The 16,195-nt window shown below is 43.2% G+C and overlaps 1 protein-coding gene across 3 annotated transcripts in view; it reads left to right on the top strand.

The window, feature by feature from the left end:
• The window catches only part of BBS9 (Bardet-Biedl syndrome 9), a 235,887-nt gene that overhangs the window by 4,258 nt on the left and 215,434 nt on the right, over positions 1 to 16,195 (top strand). For all 3 annotated transcript variants that reach the window (XM_079947531.1, XM_079947530.1, XM_079947529.1), the window contains exons 4-5: positions 567 to 631; positions 5,064 to 5,177. In XM_079947531.1, coding sequence (XP_079803657.1) covers positions 567 to 631; positions 5,064 to 5,177 — 179 coding nt within the window. The remainder of the gene's footprint in view (positions 1 to 566; positions 632 to 5,063; positions 5,178 to 16,195) is intronic.

The following is a 16,195-nucleotide window of genomic DNA, read 5'->3' on the forward strand; positions in this document are numbered from 1 at the left end:
ACACCAGGATCTAGATGAAGGACAGCTGTCTGAAAAACCATGACACTTAAAATTTCCAGATGCCCTCATCTGGAGGGCAGTTTAAATATTAAAATAATTGATGACAATAATAAATAAGTGCCAAAGGAAATATAATGTAATTAATATAGACCAGTTTGCAAGCAAGCTCTCTCTTTTTTCAATCTTTTCAAAGAATATTGCATGTTTGCCATTGCTGTCTACAACTGGGTACTTGTTTGATTACTGTAGAGCTGTCCCTTGTGTCCTCTGTCTTCTTGTAGAAAGGCAACTGTCTTGCATGCATATCATAAAAGGATAAGTGATAATTTTATTTCTAATACTTGTGAAGACAATATATATTTCAAAAGTTGCTAATAATTTGACAGGCATAAACATGCAAATACAAACATGTCAAAAATACTGAGTGTGAAAACTCTTTCATGTCTGCTATATAGCACAGCTTCTTAACCAAAGTTTACTAGAATTATTGCTAGTTTATTAGCCTCAGAGTAATGTACTTTTCTTAATGGTTGACTCATATTTTCTATTCTTTTCCTCCTTTGCAGTGGTATAGAACTGTTACATCTGGCTGTATTACACCCTAAAAAAATGTGTGTATATGCTGTCTCAGGTAAAAAAGGGGGGCTCTTCAGATTATGGTGACAACTTTTTCTCTTTCTCTATTCTCCACACAAGTAAAAAATTGCATATTCTGATCTGCTAATACCAAGTTAATTTTGAAATTATAAAAAGGTGTATAGTATGGGATTGGTCTTCGCCCACTTTGTCTCTTTGTCTCTGTGCTACTGAAAAGTAACTTTTGTCAAGTAAATACAAAGTAATAAAAATAAACTAGGTTGTGCTCGGAAACGTACTGGGAGCCAATGTAGGTCTTTCAAGACCGGTGTTATATGGTCTCGGCGGCTGCTCCCAGTCACCAGTCTAGCTGCCGCATTCTGGATTAGTTGTAGTTTCCGGGTCACCTTCAAAGGTAGCCCCACGTAGAGCGCATTGCAGTAGTCCAAGCGGGAGATAACCAGAGCATGTACCACTCTGGCGAGACAGTCTGCAGGCAGATAGGGTCTCAGCCTACGTACCAGATGGAGCTGGTAAACAGCTGCCCTGGATACAGATTTGACCTGTGCCTCCATGGACAGCTGTGAGTCCAAAATGACTCCCAGGCTGCGCACCTGGTCCTTCAGGGGCACAGTTACCCCATTCAGGACCAGGGAATCCTCCACACCTGCCCGCCTCCTGTCCCCCAAAAACAGTACTTCTGTCTTGTCAGGATTCAACCTCAATCTGTTAGCCGCCATCCATCCTCCAACCGCCTCCAGGCACTCACACAGGACCTTCACCGCCTTCACTGGTTCTGATTTAAAAGAGAGGTAGAGCTGGGTATCATCTGCATACTGATGAACACCCAGCCCAAACCTCCTGATGATCCCTCCCAGCGGCTGCATGTAGATGTTGAAAAGCATGGGGGAGAGGACAGAACCCTGAGGCACCCCACAAGTGAGAGCCCAGGGGTCTGAACACTCATCCCCCACCACCACTTTCTGAACACGGCCCAGGAGGAAGGAGCGGAACCACTGTATGACAGTGCCCCCAGCTCCCAGCCCCTCAAGACGGTCCAGAAGGATGTCATGGTCGATGGTATCAAACGCCGCTGAGAGATCCAGCAGAACTAGGAAACAGCTCTCACCTTTGTCCCTAGCCCGCCGGAGGTCATCAACCAGTGCGACCAAGGCAGTTTCAGTCCCATGATGAGGCCTGAATCCCGACTGGAAGGGATCCAAATGGTCCGCTTCTTCCAGGCGTGCCTGGAGTTGTTCAGCAACCACTCGCTCAATCACCTTGCCCAAGAATGGAAGGTTTGAGACTGGGCGATAATTGGCCATCGTGGCCGCATCTAGAGATGGTTTTTTAAGAAGCGGTTTAATAACCGCCTCTTTCAGCGGGTCTGGGAAGGCTCCCTCACGGAGGGAAGCATTCACCACCCCACGAAGCCCATCGCCCAGTCCTTCCCGGCTAGCTTTTATAAGCCAGGATGGGCAAGGATCCAGGAGACAGGTGGTTGACTTCACTCGTCCGAGCAGCCTGTCCACATCCTCGGAGGTAACAGCTTGGAAATGATCCCACACAACTTGACCAGACAGGACTCTAGCACTCTCCCGCCCCGGCCCTGCTCCCACGGTGGAGTCTACTTCTTCCCGAATCTGAGCGATTTTATCTGCAAAAAACTTTGCAAAATCATTGCAGGAGAACATGTGGCCCGTACTGGGCCCCGATGTTACAGGTGGTTCCGCTAAATTGTGAACCACCTGAAAGAGTCTCCTGCTGCTGTTTTCTGCAGATGCAATAGAGGCGGTGAAGAAAGTCTTCTTCGCCGTCGCTATCGCCACTTGGTAGGCTCGACGTTGAGCTCTAACCTGTGTCCGGTCAGATTCAGAATGGGTTATCCGCCACCGGCGCTCTAGCCGTCTCAACGATTGTTTCATTGCCCTCAGATCCGTGGAAAACCACGGGGCTCTCCGGGCTCCATGCAATCGGAGAGGGCGCTTCGGAGCCAAACAGTCAATAGCCCTGGTTAATTCCGCATTCCAGCGGGCCACCAGGGAATCGGCTGAAAGGCCATCAACATGGGATAAAGCATCCCCTACCACTCTCTGGAAACCATTTGGATCCATTAAGTGGCGGGGGCGGACCATCCGAATCGGTCCCACCTCCCTGCAGAGGGGATGGGTCGCAGAGAAGTCCAGTTGCACCAGGAAGTGATCTGACCATGGCACTTCTTTCGTTTCACTTTTACTTAGTGTCAGATCACCAACATCCGTAGAGGTAAACACCAGGTCCAAGGCATGTCCGCGGCTATGGGTTGGGCCAGACTTATTCAGGGACAGCCCCATGGAGGCCATGCTTTCCACGAAGTCCCGAGCGGCCCCTTGTAAGGTCGTGTCGGCATGGATGTTAAAATCCCCTAGGACGACCAAGCTAGGTGTCTCCAGGAGAACATCCGCCACGACCTGAAGCAGCTCGGGCAGGGAATCCTTGGTGCAGCGGGGAGGTCGGTACACCAAAAGGAATCCTGTACTGCCCCTATTGCCCAACTTCCAGAACATGCACTCAGAAAACTGGGTCTTCCCAATAGGACGCCTGGTGCAAACTAATGACTTCCTAAAAATCACTGCAACCCCCCCTCCCCGCCCACATGACCTGGGTTGCTGTGCGTAAGAGAAACCTGGTGGACAAGCAGCGGCAAGGACAGGCCCATCTGCTTCATCCAACCAAGTCTCTGTTACACATGCCAGGTCAAGTCCTCCATCCATGATCAAGTCATGGATGGCAGTGGTCTTATGAATCATTGACCTGGCATTGCACAGCAACACTTTCAGGTCATGTGGGTATCCCTTGCTGATTCTAGTATTCATCCGGTCAGGACCAGACCCGGAGGCAGGGATAGTCCTCAGACAACGACTAAACCTGCCTCCTCTGTAATGACATGGTCTGGTCTTAGCGTAACTCCTCCTCCTACCCGTGATCACTGAGATCGGTTGTCCCAGTGCATCCCCCCCTGTGGAACATGCCCCAGCCATTTTGTGGGCTGGGGCCCACTCCCCGGCAGCCCTGACCCCTCCCCTTAAGAACAAAATAACCCCTTTAAAAAACAACAACAAAAAAGCAACAACACAAATAAAACAATACAAACAAAAAACAATAAAAATTATAAAAATTACAAAAACATAAAATCAAACAAATTCCCAGGCCCAATAAACATCCACCCCACCCCACCCCACCCCACATACAAAAAATTCAAAATAAATTTTTTAAAAACATTTTAAAAGCACTCTGCACCCCTCCAGCAGTAACAGCAAGTGTCCTAGTGAGGCCCGTCAGGCCCCGCCCCAGGCCAGATGGTGAGTGGCAGGAAGGAGCAGGGCCCTCAGACACTCACACAGGAGAGTCCTCCTGGGCAGCGGAGTGCAGCAGTCCATGTGAGGCTTCAGGCCCCGCCCCAGGCCAGATGGTGAGTGGCAGGAAGGAGCAGGGCCCTCAGACACCCACGCAGGAGAGTCCTCCTGGGCAGCAGAGCACAGCAGTCCTTATGGGGCTTCAGGCCCCGCCCCAGGCCAGATGGTGAGTGGCAGGAAGGAGCAGGGCCCTCAGACACCCACACAGGAGAGTCCTCCTGGGCAGCAGAGCGCAGCAGTCCCTGTGAGGCTTCAGGCCCCACCCCAGGCCAGATGGTGAGTGGCAGGAAGGAGCAGGGCCCTCAGACACTCACATACAGGAGAGTCCTCCTGGGCAGCAGAGTCCAGCAGTCCTTATGAGGCTTCAGGCCCCGCCCCAGGCCAGATGGTGAGTGGCAGGAAGGAGCAGGGCCCTCAGACACTCACATACAGGAGAGTCCTCCTGGGCAGCAGAGCGCAGCAGTCCCTGTGAGGCTTCAGGCCCCGCCCCAGGCCAGATGGTGAGTGGCAAGAAGGAGCAGGGCCCTCAGACACCCACACAGGAGAGTCCTCCTGGGCAGCAGAATCCAGCAGTCCTTATGAGGCTTCAGGCCCCGCCCCAGGCCAGATGGTGAGTGGCAGGAAGGAGCAGGGCCCTCAGACACTCACATACAGGAGAGTCCTCCTGGGCAGCAGAGCGCAGCAGTCCCTGTGAGGCTTCAGGCCCCGCCCCAGGCCAGATGGTGAGTGGCAAGAAGGAGCAGGGCCCTCAGACACCCACACAGGAGAGTCCTCCTGGGCAGCAGAGTCCAGCAGTTCTTATGAGGCTTCAGGCCCCGCCCCAGGCCAGATGGTGAGTGGCAGGAAGGAGCAGGGCCCTCAGACACTCACATACAGGAGAGTCCTCCTGGGCAGCAGAGCGCAGCAGTCCCTGTGAGGCTTCAGGCCCCGCCCCAGGCCAGATGGTGAGTGGCAAGAAGGAGCAGGGCCCTCAGACACCCACACAGGAGAGTCTACAATTGCAATATAATCACAGCACAATATCTTGGGCAACATACTTAACACAGGAATTGGAAAATCCTACATATATGATACCTTCTCTGTATTTAATAGGAAGCCTGGGAAACATTGACCATGGGAACCAATATCAGCTAAAGCGTATGTACGAGCACAATCTTCAGAGAACAGCCTGCAACATGACTTATGGGCCATTTGGAGGCATAAAAGGTAAATTCTATATTATTATTGGTCTACTTTATGTTATCTATAGAACTCATATGTAATTTTTACAAAATGCAGATTCTTCCTGATTTTGACTGTTTTAGGAGGCAGAATCAAGGACATCTTATGACAAAGTGATTAACGCTGCAATCCTAACCCCACATATCTGGGAGTAAGACCCACTGAATTCAGCAGAACTTCTTTCTGAATAGGCTTAGTTAGGATTGCACTGTGAATTATGAGACTAGTGCCTCCTTAAAGGTAAAGGTAAAGGTAAAGGTACCCCTGCCCGTACGGGCCAGTCTTGACAGACTCTAGGGTTGTGCGCTCATCTCACTCTAGAGGCCGGGAGCCAGCGCTGTCCACAGACACTTCCGGGTCACGTGGCCAGCGTGACGAAGCTGCTCTGGCGAGCCAGAGCTGCACACGGAAACACCGTTTACCTTCCCGCTAGTAAGCGGTCCCTATTTATCTACTTGCACCCGAGGGTGCTTTCAAACTGCTAGGTTGGCAGGCTCTGGGACTGAGCAACGGGAGCTCACCCCGCCGCAGGGATTCTAACCACCGAGCATGCAATCGGCAAGTCCTAGGCGCTGAGGTTTTACCCACAGCGCCACCCATGTCCCTAGTGCCTCCTTACTACGTACAAAAGATGATGCTGTTTGCCTGTCTTGTGGTCATACTTCCTTAGAGATAGAATATATATTTTTTTAACTATGAGAGTAGCCACATTTGCTAGAATATGTGAGAGTGAATCAGTTCTTCTGATACATTGTTAACATGTGAGGATGAGTGCACTAGCTCTGCCCCCCTGCCATCATTCTGTCTGTCATCCACAAATTGTAAGGTGAGCTTCTAAAGTGGAGCGTCTCCTGTACTTGTTTTTTGACCATAATATGATCCTTTCATGTTAATATTAGCTGTACAGCAAGAAGCCTGCTTCTGACTACATAAGGTAGAATATGAATTACAGTTTTACGTGATGTGCATTAACAAATTTAACCACTAGAGGTCTCTGATGTGTTTTAGCCAGAATTGAAATGAAATAACAATGTTTAAAAATATAGCCCCTTCAGTCATAGGCAATGAACGTACAGGAAAGTGCGCATCTCCTTGTGAACAGTGCCAGAATAATCAGGACCGGTTCAGGAGTTCATAGTTGACATGTTAACCATGGGGCTGTCTCAATTAGTGTCAGGACCAACACATGTGGCAGGACGCACATTGAAACATTGAATCTGGTTTTCTGTACAGAGTTTGGGAATGGATGACCTGTGGGTGAGCTAGAAATGTCTGTTGGCCTAATCAGTTTTGACTCTATGACTACATAAGCTGCACAGGGGTGGAAGATCCATTAACGTGGTCCGTCTCAGGAGGCAGATGGATTAAGATGATTTTCTGATGATCATCTTTTGATAATTCCCTGCTGATTTGGTCAACAACCCTGCCCCATTAGGTCCTGCTCTCCACCTGGAATGAGGGGATGGCCTATCAATATGATCACTTTATGCGTTTATACAATTTTTTATACTGCTTAATATAATAAAAATCTCTAAGCAGTTTACATACAAATACAGCAGCATTCAATAAAATGTCTTAAACTGGATAAAAAGAAAACATAACTTCATATCACAAACAAAACTGAGCAGTATACTATATATATAAACTAACATTCATAGTAAACGTGTATTTGTAATGACTTGTTTAAAGGTAATTTCTGCCACTATCTCATGAATTACCCAAGGGACAGCATTCCAGAGTGTGGATGCTGTCACCAAGAATGTTTTCTTTTTCTTTTTATAAATATTTATTAGGCATTTTTTAAAACAATCAAAGACATAGATAATAACATAGTATTTTCAAATATCCATGTTTCATGCACCTCCTTGGACTTCCTCACAACTCTTGCTCCTGCATTCTAGACTTATAAATTTTGCTAGCAAATTATTAAATTAATTCCATTCATATGATAAAATTTCCCCAAATTAATTCTCAAATTTCGGAATTTAAAATCACACTTATAAAATACTTAATTATAAAATACTGTTTAACTAAAGTTTATCTTTTCTTCCAATTACGCTTAAATTTATATATATTTTTTTATATTTGATTTGTTGAAGCCATGTTGTTACTAATCTTACATCTTTCTTAACATTCATACAATTTACAATATTTTTGTAAATAGTCCTTAAATTTGTTCCAATCCTCCTCCACCAGTTCTTCTCCCAGGTTTCGGATTCTGCCCGTCATTTCCGCCAATTCCATATAGTCCATCAGTTGCATCTGCCATTCTTCCAGTGTGGGCAAGTCTTGAGTTTTCCAGCATTTAGCGATGAGTATCCTTGCTGCTGTTGTAGCATACATAAAAAAAGTTCGATCCTTCTTTTGCACACTCTGGCCGACAATGCCTAAAAGAAAGGCCTCTGGTTTCCTAGGGAAGGTAAATACCTTTTTCAGCTCATTATATATCATTTCCCAGAAAGCCTTCACTCTAGGGCAAGTCCACCAGAGGTGAAAGAATGTTCCTTCAGCTTCTTTAGACTTCCAACATTTATTATCAGACACATGGTATATCTTTGCAAGCTTGACTGGAGTCATGTACCACCTGTATATCATTTTCATAATGTTTTCTTTCAAGGCATTACATGCCGTAAATTTCAAACCTGTGGTCCATAACTTTCCCCAGTCAGCAAACATGATGTTATGCCCTTTGTCCTGTGTCCATTTTATCATAGCTGATTTGACCGTTTCATCCTGTGTATTCCATTTTAACAGCAAGTTATACATTCTTGAAAGTGTCTTAGAGCTGGATTCTAACAGTTCTGTTTCTAACTTTGATTTTTCCACCTGGAATCCTATCTTTTTATCCAACTTGAAAACTTCTTTAATCTGAGCATAATGTAACCAATCTCGCACTTTATCTTTTATTTTCTCCAAACTCTGCCACCAAGAATGTTTTCATCAAGCGACAATCCACTGGTTGGCAAACCAGCGGGTCTCCTCAGGTCTTAAACATTGCCTTGGTCTGTACTGGGGGAGGCAATCTGCCAGGTATCTTGGTCTCAGGTTGTCCACGGCTGTAAATTTCAACGACGATACAGTGAACTTGGCTTGGTAGTTAGAACCCCTTGCAGATCTTTCAACACTTGCCACAACATGAGTAATGCCGGGCAGCCTTGCTGCTTAATTTTGCCTTAGTTGTAGCTTCCATACCTGGTAAACGTGTTCCACACATGCAGTTCATTATGATGGTCTAATCATGAGGTTAGCAATGTATGGACCACTGTGGCAAAGCTATCCTTGTTCAAGAATGGTTGTAGCTGTTGCACAAACTAAAGTTGATACTAAGTACTCGGAGCCACTGAGGTCACCTGTGCGGTCTGTCCATGTCGTTCCTGGACCATTTCCTGGACGCAGTAGTGAAATTGATGAGGAGAAACAAGCTGAGGTTGAATCATGGCAAGACAGAGGCATTGTGGGTGAGTGGTTCCCGTGTCTAAGAAATTGGGCAGTTGCCGAACTGAAGGAGCAGCTTCAGAATTTGCGGGTGCTTCTGGATCCAGCTCTGTAACTGGAAGCTCAGGTAGCATAATAAAGAATACACAATAAAACAAAACAAAAAGAAAGTCAATAACCCCCTCCACCAAACGTATCGTAAAAGTTCCCTCTCTTTTTGTTACGGCATTGCTGTAACCATTTGCTTTCTTATCTTGCAACTGAGGCTTAATGCCAAAATCAAGAATTTTGGAGAATAGAAAAACCAGCTCTGTGCTGTTGTACATTCTCAGTATAACATCTGGTGTAAATAACTAGGTTGTAAGTACCATACAAAGATTAGTTAAACCAATTCCTTGTGCTCTGCCAGCATATTCATACAGGATCTGTACTGTACTGTATTCATACAGGATCTGTACACCACAGTGGAGATCTTTAGTGATCCCAGATTTATGAATGATTCATACTGGTGATTTGTCATCATTGAGTGGACTTGAAACTTGCTAAATTTGTGTGGGGCAGTAGCTCTATCACATGTTGATTTTTAAAAATGAAACTATGATCCACAGCAAGATAATTGTAAAATGTTACGGTGGATCAGCCAATTGTGAGAATCAATCAAGTATCTTTGGCCGCTCCATGCTGAAGGTCCACATCAGATGATGCATATAAAATAGCAGGCAAAGCATGGTATACGAGGTACAGCTGGATGTGTCAGTGTTCTGTTCTCCCCTTAATCTGCCCAGTGCCATGGCACATTGTAACAAGGGGACAAGCTGGGGTTTTGTTATTTCAGAAAGTGAATATTGAATGGGATGTAGCATTTTTATGGTTCCTCTGAAAAATCTTAACACAAGTAGCATTGTAAGGATCACAAGGACTGTTACCCTATTAAAAATATATATAACCGCTCCCAGAATTACACATCTGTTTTATGTTAATCCATGGATCCAGCAAAACAAAAGAGAAATAATAAAAACAATTGTATTTTTAAAACAGTAGAAAAAAGTTACAAGGGGAAGAAAGGCTATAGAAAAGCCAGCTTTTCTCAGCCAAATGTCTGAATCCATTTTACTTTTATTATAGTTCAGCCTGGAGGCAAAGCATGTTTCAGACTTACAACAAAGAAGGTGCTATGAGGAAGAATTCTTCTTAATAACAAAGTACTACATATGTAAAAACCATGCAGCTTTGTAACAGGAAACTTATAAGAGTGGTAGACTGGGGGTTTACTTTTCCACAATTTTGCAAGGGTGGTTTTTATTAGGTGCTAGTCCAGAAAAAAAAGATTATCATCTAAGCTTTATGTTGCAAGTTTAAGTGTATCTTTTACTTCTATTTAAATTAGACAGAGATATAAATTTGGTCTATGATTTATCGACTACTTCTTTGCAGAATGGCACTTAACCCTTAATGTAAACAGCTTTTAAACATTGTCTGCTGAGAAATAACAACGGCCCATTGTGTCTTGGGTTTGTGCATACCCTCCATTTCATCTCATCCTGCCCAACCAGAGGTGAGTAGAAGCTTCCACTGCTGGTTTGTAACAAACTGCAGTTTCTCATTTAGTCCATATACTGAAAATGTAGTTGTTACAAACTGTGAATGGAAGCTTCCAATCTCATCCCCTTTGGTGCAGCAGGTTGCGAATATTGCTTTCAGTGATTGTTAGCAGGGCATGGTCTCCATTTTGTTCCAAGAAACAAATTCAGAGGAAAATTACTCTTTTAAAACGCAGTTTTGTTCTGGAGTACTGTCTTTTTTGTATTTAGTGGAATCTTCGAAAAGCTTTAAGGTGGTTTTTTTTCTTTAAGTACAATACTAGCTGCTGTGTTGTGATTATAGACACAAATATTTCATGTAACTTTGCCATAAGAATGTCATACAGTCATACCTCGGGTTGCGAACATGATCCGTGCAGGAGGCACGTTCGCAACCCGCAGTGTTCGCGGCCTGAGGCGCTGTGTCTGCGCATGCACGTGATGTGATTCGACACTTCTGTGCATGCACGTGATGTCGTTTTGTGTTTTTGCGCATGTGCGAGCGCCGAAACCCAAAAGTAATGTGTTCCGGTAGTTCTGGTTTTGGCGCGGTCCACAACCCGAAAACACGCAACTCGCAGCGTTCGTAACCCGAGGTATGACTGTATTGGATATTTTCTAGCATCGCACCACCTTTAAAACTCTGATAGTTCTGATAAAACTCCTCTGTGCTGTGGAGTTTTATGAAATCCTCTGTGCAATGTGTCTGTGGCAGGAGAGGGAGTAATAGGTTGGTTTGATCAGGATCTGGGATTCTAGAGGAACCTGAACTACTTACTTGTCCCATTGTTATCAGTCATTATAAAGTACAGCAAAACAATGAATTGAACTTTTGAACCACACAAATGTACTTTTGGAAATCTGCATTATGTTTCTGGTTGCACATTTTAAAAAGTTTTGTTCTGTCTCCGTTGTTCACTTACCTAGCATCTATCATCAAGGCAGTTGTGGGCAAAGAATGGAGTTGGACCTTCATCTCTAGACTCATTCCTGCCCTGTGTGTGCCAAGATGGAGGAACTGTCATAGGGAGCGAGGCAGGGCCAGAGGTTAGCAAAGAGATGCTGGGCATATGTGGGCTGAGTTATGGAGTGGGAATGGGCTGAAATGAAGGGTGCAGGAGAAGGGCAATGAAAACCGTTCCCCACCCAAACCATGTTATCCTATGAACCTTTTAGCAGAGGCGAATTTATTCCTGCATTACTGGGGGTTGGACTAGATAACCCTTGGGGTTCCTTCCAACCCTACAATTGTATGATTCTATGATTTAGGGGAGCATGAACCGTTCACCCACGCTGGGTATGGAGCCAAGAGGGTAGCGCAGAGGGTGCTGCAACAGTGACGAACAATGGAAGGTGAGAGGTGGGGGATGCTAAATTTTGGCATTGCACAGGGCTGCCGCTGAAATTTGAAAACCCAAAGTCCATCACTGTTTTTAGATAAATGAACACAAGTTCAATTCATGTGGTTTTGATTCGGAAGACCGAAACAATCATACCAATGAAACAGTAGTTGGGTATCAAAATCTTTCTTTTTTGGCATTTTGTTATGGAAAAAATCGCTAGAAGTCACTAGTATCATTCAGGTAACCCATGTTCTTTAACTTCAGCAGTAACTTAAGAGGAAATGGAAATATCTCCCCCACTCTTTCTTTTTTAAAGAACAGAGCAAAGCATTAGGATGTATGCCAGAACACTAGAGGGCCCCTTTCAGGTGTTATTGATAGAGACTAGAGGTCTTAAATTGAAAAGGATTTTGAGTTTGATTGTGGATTTACTGTTCAACCTGAATTATGTTTGAATTTAGCTAATTTTGTGGGGGGAATACCTTGGAGTGTTGAAGGTTACAGAAACCAATCATTTTCTCATTGGACTGAAATTATTCCTTCGTTAAGCACACCAACCCTTCCAAACTCCCAAGTTTGTGTCCGTCCTTAAATTTGTTCTCTCTGTTGCACTCTTTGAAGGCTTCAAGGTTCATATTGTAATGAAATCCTGCTACCATCCATTAGAAGGGGACAAACAGAAGAATAACTGAGCAGAAGTAAGAATGCTGATGTACAAAACTATCCTGAGTCTTTGTATTGTATACTTATAGACATGGAAATTGGTTTAGCAAATTGTATACTAAAAAGCAGTTCTATATTTCATATGCAGAGCATGCTTCCTAAAATATCAACACATTTAAATGAATGTCTGTAATGCTCTGTAGCACTATTTGTATACCTTGGGTTTTCGGGTATTTCCCCTTACTTTTGTTAATGATAGTGGCCAAGAGGCTGATACTGATGAATTGGAAGAATAGAGAAATGATTCCGCTTAATCAATGGCTTGACAACATGACAATATTGGCAACATATGAACGGACACATTATAGACACAGACTTTCTTGGGATAAATATAATAATATTTAGAATGAGATTACATAGTATTAGATTATTGATAACTATATGTGTTATAGGGACGCAGGTGGCGCTGTGGGTAAAACCTCAGCGCCTAGGACTTGTGGCTAGTTTCAGAACTCACAGGGTTAAGGAGTTCTGAGTGACGTCTCTCCATAACCTGTGAAAATGTGGCGTAGCTAATTGGATTGGACCCCAATTAGCCGTAGCTGATTGAACTGCAGCCCGGCACACTTCCGTTGAGCGCCTCCCTGCTGCTTCGATCCCCTGTCCTCCGTCAGCCACAATTGCAGAGTTTTCCCGCAGCGTGCTGTTGTCCGGTGTTTAGCAGATCAAACACACTTAGGCATCAGTGTGTATATAGTTTAAGTCTTTATTCATGCAGTTAAACAATAAAAGAGCTTTCCTGGGCTCAGAGCGCCACATTTTCACAGGACTTGCCGATCATATGGTCGGCGGTTCGAATCCCCGCGGCGGGGTGAGCTCCCGCCATTCGGTCCCAGCTCCTGCCCACCTAGCAGTTCGAAAGCACTCTTAAGTGCAAGTAGATAAATAGGTACCGTTTTATAGTGGGAAGGTAAATGGCGTTTCCGTGTGCTGCGCTGGTGCTGGCTCGCCAGAGCAGCTTCGTCATGCTGGCCACGTGACCCGGAAGTGTCTCCGGACAGCGCTGGCCCCCGGCCTCTTAAGTGAGATGGGTGCACAACCCTAGAGTCGGACACGACTGGCCCGTACGGGCAGGGGTACCTTTACCTTTACTAAGTATATGTGTATTAGGATAAGATTATACACATCACAACTAAATGACTATGCAACATCAAATACTTATGTATTATGTATGGAAATGTAACTGAGCATTTTTTCTCTTTTTCATTCTTGTTTTTCTTTCTTTTTTTGTCACTATCTTTTTATCAATGAAATTTTTCTGATAAACTATTAATAATAATAGTGCAGTGGCACCTTGGTTTACGAACTTACAGTAATCTGTTCCGGAAGTCTGTTCGTAAACCAAAACTGTTCTTAAACCGAGGTGGGCTTTCCCTACTGAGGCCTCCCGCCACCGGTGCCCTTCCATCATTCGGCTTCCATTCTTAGACCGAGGTAAAGTTTGCAAACTGGAACACTATTTCCGGTTTTGCGGAGTTTGTAAACCAAATCGTTCTTAAACAGGGCTGTTCTTAAGCCGAGGTACCACTATAATAATATTGTTCATAGTGAGTGTTCATTGCAGCTAAAAAATTATTAATTTAGATTTGTTGTTAGTCTCCTATGTACTGTATACATTTGCATGGATTAATTTCTGAATATTCATATGTTGTTGGAATTTTCATATGTTTGGGGTACAGTGGTACCTTGGGTTAAGAACTTAATTCGTTCCAGATGTCCGTTCTTAATCTGAAACTGTTCTTAACCCGAGGTACCACTTTAGCTAATGGGGCCTCCTGCTCCCACCGCACGATTTCTGTTCTCATCCTGAAGCAAAATTCTTAACCCGAGGTACTATTTCTGTTTTTTTTTTTTAATGATATTTATTAAAGTTTCAATTAATACACATAAACACAAACAATACAAACATACACAAACAACAACAAAACAAGTATAATTTAAACCTTATTTTCTTGAGCCTTGTTTCCCCGACCTCCTCATACCTCCCCCTTCTGTATTCTAATTTCTAATTGTCAAATCAGCAAATCCTCTCCCTTATTTTCCATAATTTTTTGATCTTTCTTTTCCTTTTCCTTATTCAATACCGCTGAAAACCACTTGACTTTTAAACCCACGTCATTCTGACATTCATTAATTTTACAATGTTTGTTAAGATAGTCCTTGAATTTCTCCCAATCTTCTTCCACTGTCTCTTTCTCCTGGTCCCGGATTCTGCCAGTCATCTCTGCCCCGAGGTACTATTTCTGGGTTAGCAGAGTCTGTAACCTGAAGCGTCTGTAACCTGAAGTCTCTGTAACTTGAGGTACCACTGTATCCGGAACTTTAAGCAATCCACCAAATGCTGACTTGAACCATTATTATTGATTGGTTTAGCATATTTACCCAGCTGAATTCCTTACATATCAGAATGTCAGAGGAACTATTATGAATCAAGAACTTTGCTATATTATTTAATCTTTTGGATTAGAGAAGTACTTGCTATTTAGCAAGTTTTTTCTTCTTCTTCCAAATTTCAACAACTGGCTATGCATTTATGGGAGTGTATGTATTTATATGGAGATAAATATAAACAAACGCTTTCTATTGTTATAAACAATAAAATCTAAATTGAACAGAAGCCACATATCCTGTCCTATAATTTAAAAAACATGTGTCCTGTTGTAGGAACCTAAGGAAAGTCATAACTCTAAAACAATTCATCTGTTCAAAAATGCTTTAAGAATTCTACATGTTAAACCTATAATTCTGTTTAAAATTACTGAATTTAGTAATAGGAAGCATTTGTTCATTGGCGTAAACTATAAAGAGTTTACATTTCCTAGAAAGATGGATGAGTTTTACTATTAAAGCAACAGGAAAGTCTTAAAATTACCACCACTTGGAAATCTGAAACTAACTTGAAAATATCATGAATTAATGTGTTGTGATGGGAACAAATAATCAAATTTAAGCTGTCAGGGAAACTTCTAGGCAGAGGCTTAAAGGAGTAGAATCTAATGATATGATATATTTGGTCTTTATCACAGTTGTAGAGAAAATGCAAAAGAAAAAATGGTATTACTTTGAGGGTTTTTTTTTTAAAATGGTGATGTTGTAATATGACTGTTTTTGGACTATACTTCTGTGACTTCTACACTTCAGATTATTTTTTGTAAAATAGAAATGATATATACATTTTCTAATGTGGAAAGATTATTTTTCATTGGTTAGCTACCTTCCTTTAGATGTCATGATTAATGTGCTGTTTCATTCTATTTCATGTTTAATAAGGGAAACAGGGTTCTTTTTAAAAGTGATGGAAATACTTTTTAATATGCTGATTTATGATTTTGTTAACTCAGACTGCTAGCTCTTTTTATTAAAGCTCTTGGTATAATGGAAATGTGTTTCCGATCAACAGTCAGTAAAAGAATAAAATAACTTTTACACTTTGAGATAATGTACCTTATGTTTAATAAGAGGTTTTTTTCTTTCAGAAGAGGCAGTTTTATTTGAATTTGGAAGGTTTGATGTGTTTGTGGAGAATTGCTTGAAACTATATCACCTTTGTTAGAACATTAGTAATATAACTGCATAATGTTGCAACTACAATAAGAGTTTTCCATAAAACAGAGATACGTTCGTTTGTATGTTAGGGACTCAAGATTGAATAAATGAACCAAATCAAACTGAGAAATTTCTAAGTGAACTATAACTTTTTATATAAGGTATTTTATTTTAAATTGTCTAGGCTGCAATTCTATGCTTTCCCCCAAATGTTGATGGTGGGGCTTAGGGCAGGCATAGGCAAACTCGGCCCTCCAGATGTTTTGGGACTACAACTCCCATCATCCCTGACCACTGGTCCTGTTAGCTATGGATGATGGGAGTTGTAGTCCCCAAACATCTGGAGGGCCGAGTTTGCCTATGCCTGGCTTAGGGG

The sequence above is a fragment of the Podarcis cretensis genome (genome assembly GCF_951804945.1).
Source record: "Podarcis cretensis genome assembly, chromosome: 12".
Classification (NCBI taxonomy): domain Eukaryota; kingdom Metazoa; phylum Chordata; class Lepidosauria; order Squamata; family Lacertidae; genus Podarcis; species Podarcis cretensis.